At 35.5% G+C, this 25516-nt stretch overlaps 1 protein-coding gene across 1 annotated transcript in view; it reads right to left on the bottom strand.

The window, feature by feature from the left end:
* The window catches only part of FBN2 (fibrillin 2), a 220903-nt gene that overhangs the window by 83260 nt on the left and 112127 nt on the right, over window positions 1–25516 (bottom strand). The window contains exons 9-19 of the mRNA XM_057748982.1: window positions 25206–25358; window positions 23508–23741; window positions 22428–22565; window positions 18363–18482; window positions 16930–17055; window positions 15969–16091; window positions 14191–14313; window positions 8403–8555; window positions 5927–5980; window positions 4137–4262; window positions 2143–2268 (exon numbers count right to left, since the gene is read on the bottom strand). Of these exons, the coding sequence (XP_057604965.1) occupies window positions 2143–2268; window positions 4137–4262; window positions 5927–5980; window positions 8403–8555; window positions 14191–14313; window positions 15969–16091; window positions 16930–17055; window positions 18363–18482; window positions 22428–22565; window positions 23508–23741; window positions 25206–25358 (1476 nt within the window). The remainder of the gene's footprint in view (window positions 1–2142; window positions 2269–4136; window positions 4263–5926; window positions 5981–8402; window positions 8556–14190; window positions 14314–15968; window positions 16092–16929; window positions 17056–18362; window positions 18483–22427; window positions 22566–23507; window positions 23742–25205; window positions 25359–25516) is intronic.

The following is a 25516-nucleotide window of genomic DNA, read 5'->3' as shown; positions in this document are numbered from 1 at the left end:
TCTTATGAATGACAGATATAAAGCACATTTCATATTAAAGAAAAGGCTCAGGTTTAGCAGGAACAATTATCCTTTGGACACAACAAGTAAAGACCATGCTTTCCAACGTTGCCTGATTTGGTATTAATGTGCCTTAATATTTATGTAATCATCCAATGTCATACTATTAAACACTATTAATTCCCACTCTTCACTTTTTCACATAAGTAGGTGAATCCCTTTTATTTATCCTCTGTTATTTCACTTCTTAGTACCCTTCAACTTTATCTTACTTGTTAAATTGGAAGAAATACGCTATAAATGTTGACAATTTGGTATTCAAACCAAACTGACCAAACTCAATCAGATACCATCCATTTAGTTCCCCGTTACGTGTCTCCCTCATAACAGCACCGAAGGGTGCTGTCGCTGTGCACAGGGAAACCCGTCCTAACAATCATCAGGCTCCCAGTTAAATCAGGATGATAACCTAAGCTATTCTTGCTTCTAGAGCTTCCTGACATTCAACAGAGGCTTATTCTCCAGTAGACAACAGATAAAACTAAAAAGGGGCAGTGAGAAGGAAGTGCAGAAAGTCGGGAATAAAAACAAAACAGAAAGAAACACCAATTCTTGAAATCCTTTCTCCCACAGTCCAAAAAACTCATGAGGTAAATATGGCTAGAATTTTTTTTCCTTTACAAAGTTTCTCACAGCAATTTTGAAGGGTAAGAGGTGTTGAGGGGAGTGGGAGTGGGTGCGAGAAAATAAAGACTCTGGTTGAATACACGTGAGAAGCTTAGGCTGATTTAAACAGATGTTATGGGAAAATACTCAGAATTCTTAAGCCTGCCCCCTGCTCATCTCTGGACAAGATGAATCTTCAAGTACATTAGTTGGGAATGGAAAGTGCACTTTTCTTTGAGGAGTTCCTGCAAAAGGCGGTGGATAGGAGAGGAACTCAACAGTTATCAGAACTAAGTTTAGAAAAGCTGCATTCTATGCTGAGGTTTTCTTTTTTCTTCCCTTTTCTTCTTTCTTCAGGCTAATCATTGTTTTTCAGTGGTCCCTCAAATTCAATCCAAACTTAGAATTGTGCTTCGTAATTGCATTTCATTGACTTCAGCTGAGTCGTTTGTGTTTTGGCATTTTTGTCTGAGTCCTAACTTGTTTCTGTTCATAAGAATGCTTTGAAGTTAAACAATAAGATGAAGAGAATGTTAACATCTTTTTGCATAATATTACTATTGCAGTTTTCTTGGCTATGAAGTCACCAGGAAACAAATACTTTAACAGATTAAAAAAAGGCTATTCCAAATAACTAAAGATGAAATCTTTTTTTCTGAAAAAGTTACTATTAGGAAGTAGTTATTGGATTTGAGAATGCCATGGGATACTTCTGTAGGCCCACGCAGTGAGACTTAAAAGGAACAATGACTAGTAGTCATACAACAGATTATTCTGAAATACACAGTACTGTGATCAAGAAACAAAAACATAATTGAGGGCACTCATTGCTTAGCTGGTATCTACTGAAAATGAGGCCTTTCCTAAGCATTTAGCTCATTCACGTAACTTCCACTGCAGAAAAATGAGCTTAAAAGAAAAGGAAGACGTTTTAATACAGTGATTCATGATCTTTAAGCCCAAATTATAACTTTAAAATTTTCAAATGGAAAGGACAATTTTCTTGGACTATAAATTTAATTATGGTGACCATTTTTACTCGAGCCCCAATTGTTTTCTGGGCCAGCCTCTGAGGTCTATCAATCATTTCATAAATAAAATGTTGAAGAGCTGATTTAGCCATTATGGTTCAGGTTCCCCCGGGCTAATGTGTCACAGTGGTTTTTAAAAGGGAAAAGCAAACAAACAAAAACCTGACATTTTATCAGCAAGTAAAACAAATTGGCTCCTTTCACTTTTTTTTTCATTAACTTGAAAATGTTTGCTGATATTTCATCTGAATGGGACAAAACTGATGGTATTTATAAACTAGGTTAGGTGCACGCTATTTCTAAAACTGGCAGATTAGCTGAAAGAGATTGTAAAATTTAAAACATATTTAAACAACATTCTTTTTGCTCTGTGGCTTCATAACATACTTGAGGTTCATGCATACTGAGGTGTTTACTATTCACAATGAAGGAAGACGGCTCTTACCTTCACACGTCTCTGTTTCAGTCCTGAACACGTAGCCAGGTGGACAGGTGCAGCTGTAGCTCCCAGGTGTGTTTCGGCACAGGCCATTGTCACAGAGCAGTCTGTTTACCAGGCACTCATCAATGTCTGGAAGCAACCGTTAGAAGACAGGAGACACACACAGTGAAACGAACAGCACAGTGATCAAAATGTTTTATTTTTGTTATTTTTTTCCTCACCCCATACCTTGACTCAGTCTCTTTGAACCCGAAGCACACTCCTTGATCCTAAGCAAAATATATTTGGTTTTACTCAAAGGGAACATTCTTATCCTTGTGGATACTTTTAAGATGTTTTGAAGTCCCTGGGAGGTGTATAATGCTTTGGAAAAGGCACATCACTACTTTGCTCCTCATTTGCTTATCGGTCTGCAGCGGTACTATGTTTTTAGCATCACCATAATCTCTCCCATGATTGTATGTTTTATCAAGTGGCCAAATCACAATTTATTTATCCATTAGTCCATGCTATGGGTTGAAATGTGTCTCTCAAAAAAAAAACATTTTGAATCCCTAACCCTCAGTGCCTCAGAATGTGACCTTATTTAGAAATAGGGTTGTTATAGAGTAATCAAGTTAAAATAAGATCCTTCAGGTAGGTTGTATTCCAATATAGGTATGGACACCAAAGACTGGAGTCCATACGAAAAGGGCAGACTTTGACATGGGGACAGACATATATAGAGGGAAGCTGATGTGAAGACACACAGGGGAAAGATGGACGTGTGACTAGAGTGACACATCTAAAAGCCTAGGAATGCTAAAGATTGCCAGCAAACACCAGAGACTAGAAGAGGAAAGGACAGGTGCTCCCCTAAAGCCATTCTTAAACGGTAACAATCAATTTCCCGTTGTTTTAAGCAACCTCGTTTTGGGTACTTTGTTAGAGCAGCTCTAGCAAACTAAAACTGGAATTTGGCTTCATTTTTATTTTTAATATCTAGTTTTAATTTTATCAAAATTATGCATATAACTCCCTTAAAGAGTCGAGTAGTGCCATGAATCGTGTTCAGTGTGTGAATACTGACTGAATCGCCCTGTTTTCAGGAGGGTACTCGTACTCAACTGTACTTGGACGCTATGCGGGAAGCGACTGCTTCTGGGGAATAAAAGCTAGCTGGTTTGCATATTTTTATAAATGTTCAACAATCTCTGGCTGGTGCCCTTCCCAATCGGTATCAAAATCTACTGTAAGTACATGATATTTAATATAGCTTCGTACACCCATCTGTATGTGTATCTTCAACCCAAGGTGAAATGGAGATATAATAACATAAATCAGTAATAAAATCCAGACCCATAAGCATAGAAAAATGTATTTCTTTCTAATTATAATCATAAAGACTTGGATGTAAGAGTCATCAGTGGTTAGATGTAAAAATTATTACATATAATGATGGATCAAATAACATTCATTTTACAAAAGTGAACTCAAGCGCTCCGCGGGAAAATCTAGATTCCTCACAAATTCTTGAATATATGAACTACATACTTGAGTTTTTTCAAACATTCCCTTAAATACTACAAAAGGAAACACCCATCTCACTTATCATGTTTGGATATGTTGCAGCAACTGATTGTTTCTTTATAAGTTAACCTGTAATATTTAATTTTCTTAACTTATTATCCATACCACCTCATTAATTTTTGAATCCCATTTCCTAGTGAAAAATTAAAGGATTAAGATATATGCAGATATAACAGGCCAATAATTGACTATGCGTCCATTCATTTGGGAAAAATTAATTTAAATACTAAGTTGTGCCACTAAAAAGTTTGTTATTGTGTAACAGCATTTTTTTGATTCCAATACTTTTATATCTCTGCACGAAAAAGGAAACAAGAAAAACTGTAAGATCTCTAGTTTTACTCATTTATTTGTAATTTGATTTCTCCTATAATCCATGGGATTAAACTATACAAAAGGCTCTTGCATAAATAAAACAAATAACTTACCAATACAGTTTCTTCCAGAGGCATCTGGTTCATAGCCACTGTTGCAATTACAACGGTAACTACCACGTAAATTTTCACAAATTCCATTGGCACATATATCAGGATCCAGAGCACACTCATTGATATCTGCATTAAATGTTCAAAGTTTAATGCTCACAGTCACTTCCTGTCTGTTGATACATGTATGTCTAGTAAAGAGCACTCAAAATACGTGGTGTTTAACCCTGCAAACCCCCAATTTGCCCGCCATTCAGAAAGGGAAAGGAAATGAAAATAAGGAGTGAGAATAAAACTGAGAGATATGGGACACTTCCCTGGTAAGTCAAAAGAAAAATGAAGGGAACTGGCAGAAATTCAAAGAAATTAAAGCCATGTAATGTGCTGGCATTTATGATAAAATTAAGAAAGAAATTTATAGGCTGTTGCCTCAAAACTGAAAAGAAAACTCAATTTGATAGGTATTATAACCATCTAATTAAAAGGCAAAGATTTATGAGGGTGTCTGTATAATTTTATGGTCCCGAAGGCATGGAATATTTCTATTTTATTATCATTTTTTATAGTCAGCTAAGTAATGTGATACTTAATAAATGTTTCTCGTTGTTGATAAGTTGAAAGTAATGGAGAGGACAGTTCAAATGTGGATGCTTGAGAACATGATGTTTTACAACAAGCCATGAACATAACTACTCTCTATAACCCACGGGCAGTGGGACTTGAGGAATGATGTGCTTATATGAGCGAGAATCTGGTTCCAAGGGACCGCTGCCTCTGTTGGGACGACCATATTGAAAGGGAATAAAAAAATGGAGTAGGCATAAAATAAAATTTTAGTAACTATGCTCAAATTTTAATCCTAACTACTGTTTTCTAGAATTTGGGAAGCCTTAAATCCTCCAGAAATGTCAGTCTTTCAATTTGATTTTTTTGGAGAAACATCTCTGTAAAAGTTTGCTCCTTTACTCTGGTTTCTGATATTCTTTGCAAAAATGTGATATTTACTGTCAATCTATAATTTGTCTAAAGTCTCCTCAAACATGAATAGAAGAATATATATGTGAACTAAAGATTAACAGCACCCTACAATTTTATTTAACAAAAAGCAAAGGACACTATATTAACATATAAAGGAACTTTAAAGTTATAAATACATACATACTTAATATTCAAGTTCTATATTTGAAATTTTGTTAATCATAGTGCTAAATTTTAAAAAAGAAAACTTTAATGAAATCTTGTACTTCTTTACTTGGAGAGAAACATTTTAGTGTTCTCAGCCATTAACAGTCAATTTATTTTTAGGGCAGTATATCTCAAATATCTCTTAAAGATCCATATCAAATCTCTCTTACAGATTGTTTTGTTTCAACCATGTCAGTGCCATTACTTAACATTTTTTCTTTAAATTGGCTTTTCTTTTTTTTTTTTTTTACAAACTCTAGCTTCTTCTTAAACAATGGTATCCATAAAATCATGGTTGTAGTTTGTTAGTGACATTTTAAAGAATGCATATTTAACAGATAACTATTTATCTACTATGAAAAATGTGCATCTGCATACTGATTGATATCATTTAGCTTATAACCATTTAGCTTATTATTGGGTTGGCCAAAAAGTTCATTCGGGTTTTGCTATGCCATCTTATGGAAATACCTGAACAAACTTTTTGGCCAATCAGTACATTACACTGATATATTTTTATAATATTAAACATATCATATCTATAATATTATAACAATAAAGCTATAAATTATATAATTATTATAAGATTGAGAATTGAATAGAGTTACCTCTTCCATCCACAGTGATACCTACTCCACTACTACAAAGACCATGGAATTCAGCTGTAAGATAAAAACAAACAGAGAACTCAGAAACTCTAAAGCTGTTCCATACACAAGTCACTTACATAACTCTAAAACTATCATTAAAAAGAATTACCTGCAATAACTTACAATGAAAAAAAGACCATTTTCTAGCACATAATTATTTTAAGAAGTCCAAAATCACAGATAAGCATAAAAAAGTAAATAAAAATAACTTGTGATTATCACCCTGAATATCATTAATACATTGATAAACTTTACAAATATTTTCTACTTATGTAAACTTTAAAAAATCTAAATTGTATGACAGAGATTATTTTTTAGTTTTTTCTCTCCTCTCAATAGTAAAATAACAGAAAACACTTATGTAATAAATAGCATTTACCACGTGATGTGCCAGTATTGTCCTAGCATTTTGCATTGAATAATTTGTTTAATCCTCCCAATACCACAAACTAGATACTGGTGTTTTTCCTCTTTTACACCTAAGAAAGTTTGGATAGAGATGGGAAGTAACATGCTCAGATCACAGAGGTTGTAAGTGCGGGAGCAGGCTTGGACCCTCTGTACTCTACCACAAACATTTCACATAATAGCCCCTTTAATAGACTAACATTTTTTCTCGGTTATGTGGATGTACCACACTCATTCAATCAATCTTACTGATGAAACTAGGTTTGTTCAACTTTCTGCAATTATAATAAATAACACAAAGTTCAATTATATCACTAGGTTAATCTCTTGGAAGTAAAGTGCTCAAAGTTTATGTCTCTTTTAAGGTTTTTAATACTCCTTTTCTCCCTAAATATCCCAGGTTACCCTTCTAGCAGCAGTATAAGAGAGTATCCATTTCTGTATATCCTCCCCAACACTGGGAAAAATCAATCATCTGTATCTTGCCACTCTAATAAAGGAAAATGACATCTTTTAAAATTTTTCTTTTAATTTTAGATAGATTGGTCATCTTTTTACATGGCACTCTACCATTTGCATTTCTCTTTGTGAAGTGTTGTTCATGTAGCTGTACTTTTTTCTATGAGAATTTCAAGTCTCCTTACTGATTAATGTAAATACTTAATAAATTAAAGAAAATATTTTCCTAATTTATATGTGTATATTATTCTTTGAGGTCTGTTTTGAGAGTCCGTTTCTTTACAAGATAACAAAAAGTTTGTATCTTCTACAAAAAAAGTTTTGTAACATTTAATGTTAATTAAGTGTAACATTTAATTAACATTCATATTTTTCCAATATTTATCAATGATATTACTTACTTTAATTTCTTCTCACTGATTTAAATGCTATCTTTGTTGTATTCTATATTTCCACTTATACTCACAACTGCTCCTAGACTCATTTTATTAGTTAACTGACCTTTTTTTTATCTAGTCTTGCTATCAGTTTTTGTACTTTTTTCATAATTTGTATAATTCACTTACATACATTTTAGGGCAAGACTTCCTTCAGTAACTTCTCTTTTTAAAAAATATCATACTCAGTAATTCTTCCAGAGGGACTCTAACCATTTTGCTAAGGTTTGAGCAGTCCATTTAGGATTTTTAACAGAATTACAAGCCATTTCCTTTTCTGGAATGCAGTTCTTCCATCTTCTACTTGGGAAGTTCTTATTCCTTTTTTCAAGACCAAAGTAAGCATTCCCACCTCTGTGCAGTCTTTCCCAGCCTCCCCAGGCAACTAACTGCTCCTTCCCTTGTGCTCTCCGAGTTCCGTATGTACCTTTAAGGCAGCAATAACACTAAGCTGTAATTTATATGTTTGCCTTACCTATATTTTCAACTCTTTCCAACTTTAAAGGAAAAGGGATTGTGTTTATTTTTGATTCCCTACTATACTTTCAACTATTCAATACAGTTTTCATAAAAATATGAATAAACAAGTCATAGAACAGTCAAAGAATTAAACTGTTTAATGCACCTGTAATTTATGACAACATTCAGAAATAAATTTATTACTTTCTGGAACTACTGATAGATTCCTGATAGACCAGAACTTCTGACAGACTGCAGTCTAAGACCGCCTGTGAAAAGATTAAAATTAAATAAATAAAATCAGTTCTCATGAACTTATTATAACCTTGAAAGTGATAAGTAAATTTTATGCTATTTATCTTCAGAATGACAGGAAAGATGGAAGACTTTGAGGCTAACATGTTCACATAAAGAATCTGTTGTAACAGTCATAACTGGATCATAAAATAAATTTTCCTATTCACTGTGTATTCTCTCTGCCTAGAGATCATAAGTAAACACAAGCCAGATCTCTTTATTACATGCTTCACACATCAACACAGATTTAGATATCTTTTCTTCCATTAAAATTAAAGACAAAACACTTCAGAGCTGAGGTACTTTTTTGGCCAAACATCTAATGTTACATTTCTAGATTCTTTACCAGATGTGAAACTGGCAAAGGTAACTACCTGAATTTTTAGCAGGGCACGGCTGGCAGGGCTCCCCAAAACCATAGTCTGGATTGGCACAGCAGCATTCGGACTTGGTCACCGCGCCGGGGAAAGGACGGACACACGCTCCCTTCTTGATCCCACCATAGCATGTACTGCGCATGTGAGTATCTAAAGGAGACAGACCAACAGTGATTTAAGATAGTGATAGAGGACAAAGAGATTTCAAAACTAAAGGCCTCTTGTAACTTAAGTGGCCACTATGTGGGAAGCTTCTAGAAGGCATCTGCCACTTCTTTTTCTTCATATCTTTAGCATCTCATAGTGTTAGGAAATCAACAAATGTTTGCTGAGAGAGGAAAGAATAAATGCATATCAACAGTTTTTTTTTTCTCCAAGAAATTTTATGTGCTACACAAGCATCAATTATCCCACTTATCCTCACAGGCCTTTCACTGAACCAGGCATATTTCCACAGTTATAAACAAGATTTAGAGCTCTAATCACTGACTACACATTATTATTTCTATTTTGGAAGTTCTTATGAACAATGAAGTGCAACTGCAGTTAAACTACCTTGAGATGATACTGCCTGGTCATGAAGTTTCTTACTCAAATTTCTGAGCTAGGGGGCCTTTCTTTTCAACCCCCAGTTTACTGTTGAGACTAGGTTTATAATCTCAGACTCACAATAAATCCAGTTACATAAATAATATTCAGTAACTACCATTGTGTGTGTGTGGCATTTTGCTTGTGGCTTTACAGACATCACCTTGTGGAACATTCAGCTCCACAACTCCACAGGACAGTGATCATTATCCACTTGTTATAGATGAGGAAGGCAAGGTTCAGGGGAGTCCCATGAGTGCCTCAAAGCTGTAGACTATCCACTGCCTGAGCCGGGATGCAGATTCAGGCTTGTGGGACCTCCAAAGGTCTTCCCCTTTCTACTATGTCACGTTACACCCCAAAGAAGCATGTCCCGCTTAGTCCTCTCATTCTAAATTCTCATGAAATACAAGACAACTTTATGAGATGGTAAATGGTGAACTATAAAAAACACTCAGATCATCATACAGGCCAGAGAAGCAGCAGAGCTTTTAAGCAATCTATTGATACAGTAATTCCATCAAGGAAATAACTACTATTATAAATATCTACAATTATTCATAACTTGTTGGAAATAATTTTATCTGCTTGTTATGTAAAGTGAGTCACCTGCGTCTTACGATCTGGTGATGTTTCTTGTTAAAACGATAAGACGTGTAGTTGCATTAAACAATGAGATGTGTGTACGCTCAAATGGAAGAAGGCCGTAGATTTTACCACCCCAACCCTGGGCAGACGATGTACTGTCCCTTTGTGCTTCTGCTATGGCCTAGCTTGGCAGAGTTAGCTCTGAGTTACACACAAGAATAGGACTCAACACAATGACAAAAATGCACAAATATAACACAGTTCATGATTTCCGATAAGATCTTTGTGAGTTCTTACGGTGGTACAATTTATCTCAAAAAGCATCATAGAATGGTCAAAGTTACTTCTGTTTTCATGTTAAGAACATAAGCCAGGCACAATTTTTAGAAGCAAGTCCATAAAAAGCCTATGGCACTCACTTCTATCTTTAATGAAGACAGCTGACTTTTTCCTTTTCAAAGACCCCGGGCTGGAACCTTAGTTCACACTACCCTCTTCAATGTAACTAAGCCATTGTTCACAGTGGATAGGATTAGGGGCACCAATACCATCAGAATGTGCTCACGTGAATATTTTGGTCGGTGACTGGACTTAAATTCTAAGCTATACCTTTTCCGTATGTTATCAAATTTCTCCACGTGTTTTCTTTCTTAAAAACTGGAATTGCTAAAGGATTTTTTTCAGATAATTATCATACTTTATCTTTACCAAAGGTAAATTAGGTATGGACACAAAATGCTAATTTTATTTTATTTTTCATTCTTTAGTATCAACTTTTCTTTATAGCTTAAAGCAGTAACTCTAAGAGTATGTTCGATGTAACACCACTATTCTGATTTAACAAAACAGTAATAATTGTAATAGTTAACTTATTGGGCATGTTTTATGTGCCAGACATCATTCAAGCTTTACACAAATAAATCTAATGTTAACCTATTTAATCTTCAAAAATAACTAGTGAGGAAAGGAGGAACAGAGAGGTAATGTATCTTGCCTAAGCAACATAGCTAGTATCAATAAATAGCAGAAGCATGGTAAAGAAAAAAAAAACCTTTTAGCTGACAGAACTGTCAAACAGTGTTCATGAAGATGCTGAAATACTCACATAAAAGGATGTTAAAACGGAAATTTAGGCTGAAATTCTATGGTACTAAATATCATATAACAAGGTGAATTTTGAGAGTCCATCCTGAAAGAGGCAGAGCTGAAAAATCAGTTGCCAGGTCCTTAAACCCTACCCAGTACGGAGGATACAACTGAAAGAATAGCAATCAAGAGAGGAATTTTTGAGGGGGATTTTTTTGGCGAGAGCCAGATTACAAGTTGGGCATGCTTCCACCCACACCCCCGGTCAAGAGAGAAGAGCGCTGCAGGGAGCAACTTGAAGAGCTTTGTCCCCAGCTCTGTCAGGGACACCAAGCACGCAAGGGAGAGTGGTTGCTATTCCCAGTACAGATTCAAAGGAGGGAGGTGAGATCAACCTCTGTTCACTCAGTTCACAGGGCACAGGGTGGTGTGTTCTATGGATTAGACGCGGGCCACACTAAGAGACGGTCCTAAAACGACTGCATGGGGGTGATGAGATACCATGAGATCTCTGTCTGAAGCAGACTGCAGAAAGACCAGAGTTGAGCCAGGAGTGGTGACCAGGAGAAAAAAGCAGTGTCTGCATCTCAGGGTACATCAGGGGTATCAGGAGTACCCCTGATGGACTCATGAAATTACCCACGAGGAAGAAGTCGGCTTAAACATGTGTGAAACCCAGAAATCTTGAAGCCACCCTGGGGCAGTGTCAGTGCTACTGCCTTCTCATCTCTCCTCCTGCACTTTGACCCTGGTGTAGTCAGAAATGTCTTCCTCATGAAGGTCTGAGTTTGGGAAGGAAGTCACAACTTCAAGTCAAGTTCAGAATATTAACTATTATATGACACTGGACATTCTAATGCTAAATTCAGATTATTTTCATTACCTAAAGTAGTCATATACATTCTTGCTACCTAAAAATAGTAAAGTTAGGGGAGGCCTGAGTTTTCTCCCTTACTTATTGGATAAATTGCTCCCATTGAATAATTAAAAATATAATTTTAAAGGATTGAAAAAAACAAAATACAGTTGCCTTTTGTTCATATCCTGCCTATGAGTCATGCTTCTTCAACATACTAGTTACAACGGTAGTTAAATTTTCTGAAAATAAAGACCCACATCTCAGTATCCAGGGAAACAAAAATAAACAAACAGAATCTAAAAGTACTAACTTTAATATTAATCCATAGTAATGACACATTTCTAACCTCAACAATCAGTGTATCCAAAAGCACCTCAAAAGGCAGAGGACATGAAGAAATCATATCTAGCATGTTAAGGGAATGGCAATACATAACTGTACACACAGAACAAATGGTGTTTTTATTTTTAAAAGTTTAAGTAACCACAACTGTGAAAAATGTGAGAGGGCTTCCCAAAAATTTCTAATGCCTTTTCTGTATGTGGACAAGAGAATGAATATTTGTTTTTGAACACTGAATTCCTAACAACTACACATATGTCAGTTGCCTAAAAGATAAATAACTTCTCCTTCCAAAACTGGTTTTGTACTCATCATAGATTTCAGCAAAGTCATTTAGTTAAAGGAAAAAAAGCAACTGAAAATATTTTAGCTTTCTAAGCAGGAAGGAGCTACATTCTTCTAGTTACTGTATTTGAAATAGCCCTGAACGAAGTGCTGACAATCTTGTAAGCTGAAATAAATCCTAGATTGGATAGAGTGGATGAAACTTTAAGTGGACAGATTATTTCCATCTGCTGTTGCTTCTTTTTTTTTTTTTAACCTTCAGACTCCAAATGTTTTTTGATTCTCATAGGTAAGAATAAAGTATAACCAACTATGTCTGAGAAAGAATTTCATTTCTCCCAAATACACTTTTTAAACCAATGAGTATGTCTGCCTTTTACTATATGACCTGAAAATAGATGGTGCACAATGGCTAATTCACCTTAGAAGTCTCATGAAAGCGCTTTAGAGAGAATATGGCATTCAATGTATTTTTACAACTAACTCACTCTGCTCTTGCTATCATTAGAACACACTGGTTGGGTTTCGAAATGCCAACAACATTTTCATTTTGCCTTCCTCTTTAAAGCTGATGCCTGGTAACGCAAAAGTATCCGAGAGGCATTCTGAACGGTTTCGAAAAAAATGTACATTCTCTCTCATACTCTTCCCCTGTTTCTATCATTAGTTACACAGTGATGAGGAATAACGATTTAGAAACATTTCTAGCTTTTGATATATGTCGAAGTTATATCATATAAATTATTTATGAAGTTCTATCGTATAAATTATTTACATTTAAAATTTTGTTTGGGAAAAGAAGAAGACTCATTTAGAGAACAAACTAGTGGTTACCATTTGGGGGAGTGGGCAATACAGGGGTGGAGGAGTGGGAGATATAAGTTACTGGGTATAAGATAGGCTCAAGGATGTATTGTACAACATGCGGAATACAGCCAATATTCTGTAGTAACTGCAAATGGAAAGTAATCTTTAAAATTGTATAAAGATAAAATTTAAAAAAATTTTAAAAAGCAGATGACATAAATAAATACATTTTGTTGGGGTAAAAGCAAGAGTTTATTTAAATATAACTACAGTCCCCATTTCATGTCTTATTTGTTATTAATTATAAAATATAAATCCATTGTATTTAGAAACGTGGCTATCGAACACTTTGAAGGATGCTGGTAAAGGACAGCTAAAAAAATTTTTTTACATCTCTATTGGATTGTAATTGCTTTACAATGTTGTGTTAGTTTCTGCTGTACAACAAAGTGAGTCAGCTATAATCAAGCTCTCTCTCTCTCTCTCTCGCCTCCCTCCCACCCTCCCCATCCCACCTCTCTAGGTCATCACAAAGCACCTGAGCTGATCTCCCTGTGCTATATGGCAGCTTCCCACTAGCTATCTATTTTACACATGTCAATGCTACTCCCTCAATTCTTCCCAGCCTCCCCTTCCCCTCTGTGTTCACAAGTCCGTTCTCTACGTCTGCATCTCTACTCCTGCCCTGCCACTAGGTTCATCACTAACACTATGAAGGATTCTGGTAAAGGGCAATTCTTTTTTCTTTTCCAGTATCTCATCAGAGCCTTCTGCTGGGAGCTAGCGGGGCTCTTTGTCCATTTTTTAAAAATCACTGTATCGATACATAATTCATAGAGAATTCACCCACTTAAAGTGCACAATTCAATAGCTTTTATCATATTCACAGAGTTGGACAATCATCACTCTAGTTGACTTTAGAACATTTCATCACTTCAAAAATGCCTTTGATGATCAGCTCCTTCTCCCGCCACCCTCACCTTCTCTGCTCTAAGCAACCACTAATCTGCTCTGTCTCCATAGATTTGACCTTTACAAACGTCCCATTTGGCATCGTACACTATGTGGTCTTTTCATTTAGCGTAATGTTTTCAAGTTCACCCATGATTTGTATGTATCAGTACTTCATTCCTTTTTAATGGCTGAATATTATTCCATTGTATAGCTACATCTTTATCCCTTTTCAAAGATCATTTGGTCACTGGGGCCATTATAGAATGTTTCACTTACCAACACACACGCGTCCATCCACACCCACAGCCAGGCCTGGGGGACAGTCACAGCGGAAGGACCCTTCATTGTTGATGCAGTGCCCGTTCATGCAGATTCCTGGGGTCTGGCACTCATCAACATCTGCCCAGAGGGATCACAAGTCAGGCCATTACTGGGTAAATTTAACTTTACTACAGAGTTCACCTGTTGTCAGCACGCTACATTATCAACAATTTGTTTTCAATTTTACAATTTATGGAAGAACACACAGATGTGACAACAAATCTTATACACAAATGCAATTCTTTCAAATACATTTTCAGAAAGACTGAGTGAACGTTGCTTCATTTTACCCATTAGAAGAGTTTCACAAATTCATTTTTCATTATTTACTTGTCAATTCTGTTTAATATTAAATGATATTTAACTCAAACTAGTTAAGTGAAACAAATTCTTAAAACTAAGGTCAATGTGTGTAATTAAATTTTATTTACACACACATAAAATTCTAACTAAGATGCTGTTTTAACATTAATTCAATTAGTTCATAACAACAAAATAACCCGGGGTCTCTCTTGTAATTTGCAGTCTGCTTGAATTTATGAACTGTAACCCACCATTAAATGGCTTTCCCCAAAAGAGAAACAGCCTTCAAAACACAGGGCTGCCAAATTATGAGCATTTCAAAGTTTATGGATTACAGCATTTGTAATAAAAAAATTAATAAAAATTTCAATAAAGCAGGAACTGGTGTGATTTAGGTCATCTTTATATATGTATTTAAGTTTCTTAAGAAATGCTAAAAAGTTACATGCTGTAATGTAATGCTACACACTGGAACAGAATGCTAATCTCATATCCTGTGATTGATCCAAGTTAGCTAACCTTGAGATGACATTCCAGTCATGAGTTCAATCAGCAAAGCTACAATATTTCTATTTAATACTGAACTCCCCCTTCTTGAATACTCAAGAAACTACTTTTATTCAGAAATACAAGAATCAATCTTGATTTTTCACTCTCTACCATCCCTGGAATTTCACTGAAACTACAGGGATTGGTTATGAGTATGATTTGGTATTCAGATAAGTTTGTGTAATTGAAGGCAGGAAGCATTCATGGAGCTAATTTTGTCTAAAATGAGAAAACTGGAAAAAAAAACTTGTTTTTAAGTAGAACTGCAAAATTTGTTTCATCTTTCTAAAATCCAATTGCGAGTATAAACATAATATAGTCTTTTTATTTCCAGGAGTCATATATTTTGTTTACTAAAGTTATTGCTAGAGCTTGGCCTTCAAAATGGCTTTATAAACAAAACAATTGCTAGGAATATTCAAACTATTCACAAAATCAATGTAAGATTTTCAGATAATGATACAGTAACAACTGATCTGTGGATTAGTTTATGGAAAAGACATAATACAAAACCAGTAACGAACGACAGTGGAAAATCTAGTTCTGAGGACACAAGACTTTTTTCTTACTTTTTTTTTTTTATTTAGGCAAAAAGTAGAAAGAAGTTATTTGTATAATGTCTTTTCCAGACTTGCTAGAACCAATTTGTCATTCCCTTAATTTTTTCTATGCCATTCCTATTTTTGTAAAGGTATTAGTGTTCCATAAACCACAATGTATGTTTTTCTAGGAAGCTTTAGACACCTGCCATACCGAATTAGCAAGAAATGTGAATAATAAGAAATCCACATGAAGAAACTGAAGTAATTCTTGCATGATTCGTTCACATAAAAAAGGTGGTTTCAATCACAGTTACCTTCCTATCTCAAAGCCATACATACCAGTGCAGTAACGCCCATTTGGAGCCAAGACAAATCCTGGTTTGCAGATGCACTTGAAGCTGCCATCTTCATTAATGCACATCCCATTCAAACACATGTTGGTAGTTGTGCACTCATCATGGTCTGCAGAAGGAGAAAGTGACCCACACCACTGGCCTCGAGGAAACCAGCTCCCCCTCTTTCTACAAACAATCGCCAGTCATATTCTACTGCGTAAATGAGCCATGTGCTCAGGGGTTTTTTTTCTTATGAATGCCAACTGAGTGAGAGCAAAGAGTGTGGAAAACGGGAAGGATCTTTAGTGTAAGGAACATAAAGAAAAAGAATTAAGGAAACCTTATGCTTAGTTTCTATTAAAACCACATGAGTAGTGTTTTATTTTGATTACCAACAAAGTTAATGTGATTTCAGGGATGTGTATATTATATGAGAGAATAAAGCAAAGACAAACCTCACTGCGAGTGAAATGATCTGGACTTTCATTAATTGATGAAATATGTGTTGCTGTGCAAATAGACTATATCTATATTGATATTTACTACACTGTTAGACATCACCAGGACCACAAATTTAGAAATCTGATTATCGTATACGTCAAACATTTTTATGCTTCCCCATATTGAAGGAGGGCCTTTTCTATTATGTCAGCGTTGTAACTCCAACATTCAAAATACAGTAGGTGCTAATATTTACAAAGAACAACTGCTACTTACAAGTAAACATATGCCACACAGGAAATTTGCAGAAGCAGTAAATTATTCAGTTGTTACGACACTTCCAAGAAACCTGACCCTTCACTTTAATAGTCTTATGTTAAATATATTTATATTTTACCTAAGTCATCTGAACAACTCTCACATATGTGCTGTGTGAGCCTTTATGGAAACAGTCTTATATGGTTCTAAATAAAAATGTATATCCTTTAAAAAATCTTTTGCAAAGGAGCAGGCAATTTCCATACCAACACAGTTTTTTCCATCTGTAGTTAATTCAAAGCCAGCATTGCAAATGCACTGGAAACTTCCATCTGTGTTCACACATCGACCATTCTTACAAAGAACTCCATTCTGGATGCATTCATCAATATCTGGGAAAATTAACAATAGCCAAATATTATTATTTTAAAATAGTTATAGATAAAGACAATAAGACAATAAATGTAATTTTAAATATCTAGTTAATTTTTACATGTGATATTCAAGATCACATTGCTTCTTCAGCAAAATTTTCATCCCTTACCAGGTTTTTTTCTTGGATAGGTAGGTGTAAGCAATTTTACAGCCCTGACTTATAATAGCTGAAGAGGGAAAGAAAGAGAAAAATGAAATGGGGTGTGCAGTGAATGTAGGAGAGGATGGACAGTGCAGCTGGAATTACCAGTGCAGCTGCTTCTGACATAGTGGTTGAAGACCTTAAAAGGCAGAGCAAGTGATACTGCTCATATGTGGAATCTTAAAAAAATGGCACAAATGAACTTATTCACAAAATAGAGAGTCACAGATGTAGAAAACAAACTTATGGTTACCAAGTGGGAAATGGGGGGAGGGATAAATTGGGAGATTGGGACTGACATATACACACTGCCATGTGTAAAATAGATAACTAATAAGGACCTACTGTACAGCACAGGGAACTCTACTCAGTACTCTGTAATGACCTATATGGGAATAGAATCTGGAAAAGAGTAGATATATGTATATGTATAACTGATTCACTTTGCTGCACAGCAGAAATGAACACAACACTGTAAATCAACTACACTCCAAAAATTAACTAAAAGAGAGTCGGAGCCAGGAGTTGAGTAAGAGTGAAGTAACTACAGAGTATCTGGATTAAGAGCAACATGATGACATGACAAAAATTTCTGGAATAAAGTGATTCAAGTAACTGCCAGGAGATGAACAGGAAATGAAAAAGAAGACAAGTAGAGTCTTCTGCTAAAAGATTTCCGGGATGAATCAGCAGTGAGGCAGGGGGTTTGGACGAGGATGGGGGCGTGCCAATGGAACTGAATAAAGAGCAGGCTAGATTTGGTGTGCACTATCTGTGAGGTTCAAAGAAAACAGTAGTTGAAAACGACAATAAATCTTAAACTCCGTTAATCCAAGAGCAGTAATGCTACTGATATTACTTGGAGAAAGGAAGCTGTGATCTAGGGAAGGAAGATAAACCGAACCTCTTGGGAAGCCAGATACCACGTTGCCTGTGCTACGTATGCAAAAAGTATTTACCTTTGAAGAGAGCACTCTGTGGGTAGCATAAAGTAAATCTGTAATAATGTAACAGCACTTATTTCATTCCGTGTCTTATTTTAATAAATTCACTTTTAACCTCAACAGCCTGGGTCAGTATATTTCATGGGACATTTTCATATGTGAAAGCAAACTGCCTTACCAACGCATGCTTGCTTGGTAGGAGTCCTCTGGAATCCAGCATGACATTTACAATAATAGGATCCAGGTGTGTTAACACAATCTCCATTAGTGCAGGGATTTGATGTGCATTCATCAACATCTGTGCGTAGCAAAAGAAACCATTATAGACTTCACTCCATTTCTAGAAATGTTTGTTTAAAGTACATTAAGGCCTTCCAAATTTGAGAGAAGGCCAGTCAGTGGTAATAATCTAAATAGCAGAGTATTTATAAATGAATAAAAATTCCTTTCTTCAACTACAGAGGCCAGTCTGAAGATTTACAAAAATATCGCCTATTGGAGAGTCCAGGGGAATTTGCTTTAATCAAGAAATAACGATTTTTCAGTTTGAATAATGCACAATGATTAAAAGCATGGGCTTGGGAAAGACATAGCCATGAGTTCCAATAGGCTAGAAAATGCTTATTACTTAAGTAATCTGGGCAAGTTAATAGCCTCTTTAAGGCTCAGTACAGAGTTAGAAGATTAATGAAAGGTTTTTAAAGGTATATATATTACAAATTGACACTTCTATTAGTTTTGAAAAAGAGACAAATTATGGAATTCTTTGTTAATTATTTTTTGTGAACTCAACTAGATATGTAACTATGCATTGAGGCTTGGATAATATTTTGAAGTAAAAAATACAGGTTGGGGTAAAAAATGGAAATTAATTAAAACAAAGTCTATTATATTCAGTAGCTTCTGGTTTCTTTAGGATGCTAAAATTGGCACAGGGACTTTTTGTATAAAACCAAGTTTTATGCAAATATTAGTTCTGGTCCTAAGTGTGAGAAACATCACTGTTTTTCCTTCAAGTTCTCTGAGCTCTGATTATATGCAAAGCTATCACAGAATTAAAGGACTGTGCAACCAAATGACTGACTGGAAAGTGAAAATTAGTCAAATCCCACAGAAATCAAGTTTGTCAGTGTTAGAAAAAGTTTAATTCATCTTCTTTCAGCAACACCCACTAAATATTATCTTGAACGCTGGCGAATTAAAAACCTGGCTCACTGGTTAAGCATAGTGACTTGCCATTTCATACACGAGAAACCATTACATACACAATTTCAGCTAAACTGGAGAACACAACAATAAAATCATTCAGGTTTACTTTTTTTTCTTTTCTTTTCTTTTTTTTTTTTTGGCCGCATTGTGCAGCATGTGGGATCTTAGTTCTCTGACCAGGGATCAAACCCATGCCCCTTGCATGAGAAGCATGGAGTCTTGACCACTGGGCTGCCAGGGAAGTCCCCACAGGTTTACTGTTTTAATAAATAGATCACTCCTTTCACAGGATGTTTTTAAAAGAGGAACTGTACTCTACCAAACTCACCAACTTCACTGATATATACACTCAGACTGAATGCAATTAAACCCTTTTTGGTAAAGGAGGGAAAAAAAACCTCATAGCAAATAAAATAAAAACAACAGAGAAAAATAGGATTAAATACTTCTTCAATTCATCCAAAGATGCCTTCAGCCCATTAAGACTCACACTTAAGCTTTTGGTTGAGAACAGCAATTTACTGAGCCAAAGGAATGAAGCAAAATGAGAAAAGATAGAGTTTAGAGCGTTAGCAAGCATATCAAGCATAACTAATGGTCTGTCCAACAGGCAATACCACCTTCAGCAGGCAATGGTGAGGACCCCTTAAGTTCTCTGTGTAACCCAACATCGAAATGCAACAATTAAAAGGGTGTCATAGATGCATCTTTCTAGAAGCCTCATTGTAAAGGTCTGCTCTAGTAAACAACAGGAGAGACCATGCACCCAACCCCTCTTTTTAGGTAAACTTTCTGGGAAGCAGGGTCACTTTTCAGGACCTTTTCCTCCCCTTGAGAACCTGTTCCCAAGGTCCCTCGTTGCCATGACAGCTCTGCCAGTTATTCTGCCATTTAATAGCTCTGATTCATTTCTGTTTCCTTAGCGCCTTTGGGACCTCACCAAGGTTCCAGCACACAGAGAAGATATAATAGTTCACTCACCTATTTCTTCTTCAGAAGTGAAAACCGTCACCAAAAACTATTAGTGACTTCACAAAAAGCACGCTCACACGATTTTACAATCCCATTTGTTTTTTGTTTGTTTTTGTTTCTCAGGATTATTTTAAGATTTTAAATTTTAGACTAATCACAAAAGACCACTGCCACATTCTGAAATATGTCTTTCATAACTTTCCTTTATTCTGCCTCTCAATGCCTAGTACCTCCAAATGATCACCTTTGTTTTGCCTTGTATAGATGAACAGAAGTTAAATATTATGGTCTGTACACTTTGATTTCTTCCTCTATTTCCACTGGAGACTGCATATTTTTAAGCAAAATCTGTAGGATTTTAAACTCCTAATTGAGAAAAGCTGATTATCAAAATGGTTCAATTCTCTGATACTATTGGGGTAAGAAATATTTACTGTTGAAAAGTACTTTATATTCCAACTTAGAATACACTTTCAATTTGCAAGGGCTGTAAGATTACCTGTTTCTCTACAGAAACAAATTATTTCTTACTATTTCAAAATAGAATGATTTGAATTGAGTTAAAAACTTGCCTGGGTGCTAACATGAACTAAATGGGGGTCTTTAGCTAATTTTTACAGAAAATATTAAACGTTCAGCCAACCTTTACTTGTTGGTTGATGAACCATATGCAGTGATACATGAATGGCAAATATTAATAGCAAAACAAAAACAGTCAATCAAATTTCAGTGTGATAGACTGTAATTGTTTATGTCCATGCCAGAGGGGATGTTTTGTATGTTGCATACTTATAATCATATTTTCTGGTGGTAAAATCATTCTTAAGTCATATAAGAAGATTAATATATCAGTATGTCCTGGTGTTTCAAAAATAACCACCCAGTCTATCACTTAAACAAGCACCATGTGGTTATACCCTGCACAACCCTGGAGTGTGCTATTTATTGAGATTATGTGAATGGTACCCTCTACAGATGGGCAGTGCAAAACCTGTGCACATGTGCATGGGGACCCTGGGATAAGCTTTATTTAATCATTCTGATCTTGTGTCTCTGTACACAGTTTAGAATCAATGGTTTTTCCAAAACATCATATTTGGCTCACATTTTTTCATAATGATAGTGCACTTAGACATTTTTAATTTTACTTGGGAAAACTGTGATACTACCTCTTTTTGTTCCTGGCCTCTCATCTATATTTTATAACAGAAGACCTGAACCCAAATCTGGTATTTAGAGTTATGCTAATTACGAAACACATACATGATTTTTTGCTAATAAGATGAATAAATAAATGAATAACCTCAAAATGGTTCAATCTCCATGGTCCTAAAACTACTCTTAAGAAATCATCAAAACTCTCTTCATTGCCAATTACAATAGTGTTTTTGTCCTCACTGTATTTGATTTGTTCTGCTGCATTTAACACTTGACACTCTCTTGAAAGCATACCCTTTACAGGCTCCAGTGACATATATTTTCTAGATTACACTGCCATCTTCCCAACATTATTACTAATGTTGCTGGTCCACAGGGTTCCAGCTGCAGTACTCTCGTTATCTTTTTACTCTTCCTCTTTTTCAGCCTGGCTGACAATATTCACCCTCATGGTTCTAATAATCACTTGTATGTTACTGACTCCTAAATCTCTAATTCTAGTTCTGAACACTCCTCTTAGCTTTAGACCTCTATAATTAAGTACCAAAGACACCTAAACCTCAACATGCCCAAAAGAGACTCATCAACTACTTCCTCCCAATCTCCGCCTTCTTGTGCATGTTCATGATGCCACCATATATCCCGCTCAGCTAAGAAGGAAGGAAAGGGAGAAGCAAAGATAGAAATCACAACATTTAGGACCAGAAAGGCCAGGGGATCCTTGAGGTGGCCCAGCTCAGCAGCAGGTAAAGGGAGTACATGAAAAAGCACGCTCACAGGAAGAGAGAGCTTAGGAATCAGCCGTACTTCAAAAGACTTTCTAAAACTCATATTCAGTCCAACTTGTTCCTGTCGTCTAAAAGCTATTAAAAAACTAAGAAGAATGAAAGAATCATGAGCTTACCTATGCAATCCCCATTTGCATCCTGCTTGTAACCCATGTTGCACTCACATCGGTAGCTAGAAACCGTAGGTATGCAGCGCCCATTTAAACAGAGATTAGCATGGTGCTTACAGATATCTATTGTCTGGTTCAGAATAGCTATGGAAAATTAGAGCACAAATAGATATTTCATCATTCCAACTATGGACTACTTTTCTTAAAGTCGATTTTTTAAGAAGGTATTTAATAGTACATCATTTAGGTGTACATATCAAAAGCCCACATTATTCCATATTTTATTAAAACTTTAATGTTGAGAATCTAAAAACTATCCTTGAGACACATGGCTGTAACTCGCATTTGTTAGTTATACATCTGGAAACTTTGCCCATAATGATGTCTTTTTAAAATTTCAGGAATGTTCTACTGTACATCTGAATGCTTTCCATTACTTTTTTTTATAGCTGAATACTCACATATAGTAAATAGGCAATATGCCAAAAACAATAAACATAACACTGCAGGACATCATTAAATATTATTAGCAAGAGCAGCTATTTTAAAAAGAATGAACTTAAATGTCAAGCACACCAATGCCAATTCTGGCTTCAAGCCCACAGTTCTCAATTTCTTAAATTATTCAACAAAAGAGGGTGAGGAAAAGAAAGATATTTCATTATAATATTTGTATAGGCACAGAGCAAGACTTATTCAGTTTATCTCAGTTGAGAAATGGTTTTGGAAAATAATTCAAAGAGTGTATAATCAGGGCAGCTGCAAGCAGCCAAATGAAATACACTGGAACCAAAAAATGTGCTCTTTAATGGCGTCATCTGGACTTGGAATATTACCACGCCTCTCATCTCTATTTTCAAAGAGAACCTGGATCACTCATTCTTTTCTCCAATTTAGAAAGTTTATGGAGCATAAAAATAATACTTTCCTAAGATTCTGTTTTACTATATTATGCTTCAGACCTTGAAATAGGTTTCTGCACACACAGAGAGACACACACACAAACATATTTTGTAAAAAAAAGTTAGATATTATAAAATTTTAAGGCAGAAAACCGAAGAGTCTACACACAAAGTGAACACTCACTTAGTCCAGTGATGATGGGCCCCTGTCCCCCGGCCCCTACACCAGCTCCCCCAACGCCAGGAGAAAAGCCATTGCCTCCAGGAATGGGGATGAAGCCTGTCCCTCCTGGGCCATAGCCATTGCCATTGCCACTTGGGGCAAAGCCATTCCCCCCAGTGCCTCCAGGTCTGGAACCAGCACTCCCTGGAATCCCTCCTATCGGAAGCCCATCCATGCAAAGTCTGCGATATTCCTCTAAAAGAGAAGAAAGTTCAGTTAAACACAAATGAATGGATTTCTGCATAATAAAGGCAATTTGTGTATTGTAATAATCATTTTAGGTTATCGATACTCAATATGAATAAGTTATTGCCTTAATAAACATTTTCAATGCTAGCAGTAGCAGAAAAAGATACATATGTTTAAGAAAAAATTAAAATGTATATGCCATATTTTAACTGAGTTGCATAACCAAAGAATTGTCAATGTATACATCTTGATTTTATGTCCCTAAGTGCAACTCATAAAATTCCAAATATAACTGTAAATGCAAGAAATTTACTTGAATGGATGAAAATTAAACCTTTAAGTAATTCATTCTGTGTATTTGGTTTTACTTAAATCTCTCAGTATTGCACCTACACATTTTTCCTATCTCTTTTCTTCTCTTTAAGGTATTAATATGGCTTCAGAATATTTTTTTTTTCTAATGTGGATTTTAACAGAAGACAGTACTTAGTAAACTTTTAAATCTGCTCACTATTTGTCCAAGTATCAAAGCCGAGGGAGAAGAAGCAAGCATATAGTGATTGCCTTACTTCCTTAACTGTTCTCAGAATAAGGGCACTGTATAAGAAGAAATGAAAACACTTTAGCTCAAGTAATTGTTTGAGTATTAACATTACTATTATATACTACTAGTGGAATGATGAGTTTCCAAAATTATATACTATGCATTAAGCTTTTTAAAAAATTTTACTATTTGATTTTGGAATTTCATGGCTTAGAAATTTAGGAAGAATGTGCCTTAATTTTCTTCTCCATAATAGTACATATCTTTATAAGCATATTTCAAAAAGCATAATTATTTTTCATAATATTTAAATATAACATGAAGACAATATAATAACATTATCAATATACCTTTATGTGATAAACACTAATTGTACCTTACTATGCATATTATATTAACAAGAGGAACTACTTCTCATTCATCTTAAAGTAATTTCCCAGTATAGCCTCAGTTACACAGCAGTTACTATAACAAAGTGAATGAGACGTATCCTCCTACCCTTGTATTCTTAATTTTCAAGGTCATTAGAAAAGAGAGGAAATATCTTTCAGGATTGGGACCCTATAAGTTGAGGGTATTCCTGAAATTAAGTATAAATGAAGGCCAAACTTTGTTATTCAAGCTTCAAATAGAAGATTAGGAGGTTTGAAATACTGACATTCAAAATAAGTACTAAAAATTCTTACTTAAAGTCAAGTCATGATCGATTTTTAGGATTTTTTTATAATATTGACAAAATGGAGATAATAAAAACTGATTCCAATACACAGTGCCACCCTAACCCCCACAGAAAACACCCAAGTCATATTGAAGACACTAATAGGAATGCAAACATGACTTGTCTTTAAGGGAAACACCAAAACACATTATTGTTACTAATTTTCCTAACACTGTCTGTCCTGAGCAACTAGCAGCCAGCAGCTCACCAGAGCCTCTGACGGGACAGGCTTCAGGAATGGTTCCAATGCCCCAGCAGCGGCCAGGCTCACAGCAGCACTGCATTTTTGTCATTCTGCCTGGAAGTTCTTGTGCACAGCGACCATTCACCAGGCCGGAGACACACGTGCCTGTTCTCTGATCTGAACATATGAAAATAAAATAGAAAACATGACAGAATTACCTTGAGTTCTCACATCCATTATTTCACATATTAGGAGATGCTAAATGAATGAAATTATTCTACCTAATTTCTATTATATCTACTCATTCTTTTCATTTCTACCACAGTTATTCATTC

The sequence above is a fragment of the Hippopotamus amphibius genome, chromosome 1, assembly GCF_030028045.1.
Source record: "Hippopotamus amphibius kiboko isolate mHipAmp2 chromosome 1, mHipAmp2.hap2, whole genome shotgun sequence".
In the NCBI taxonomy this organism is placed as follows: domain Eukaryota; kingdom Metazoa; phylum Chordata; class Mammalia; order Artiodactyla; family Hippopotamidae; genus Hippopotamus; species Hippopotamus amphibius.
This window is presented reverse-complemented; position numbering and strand designations above follow the sequence as displayed.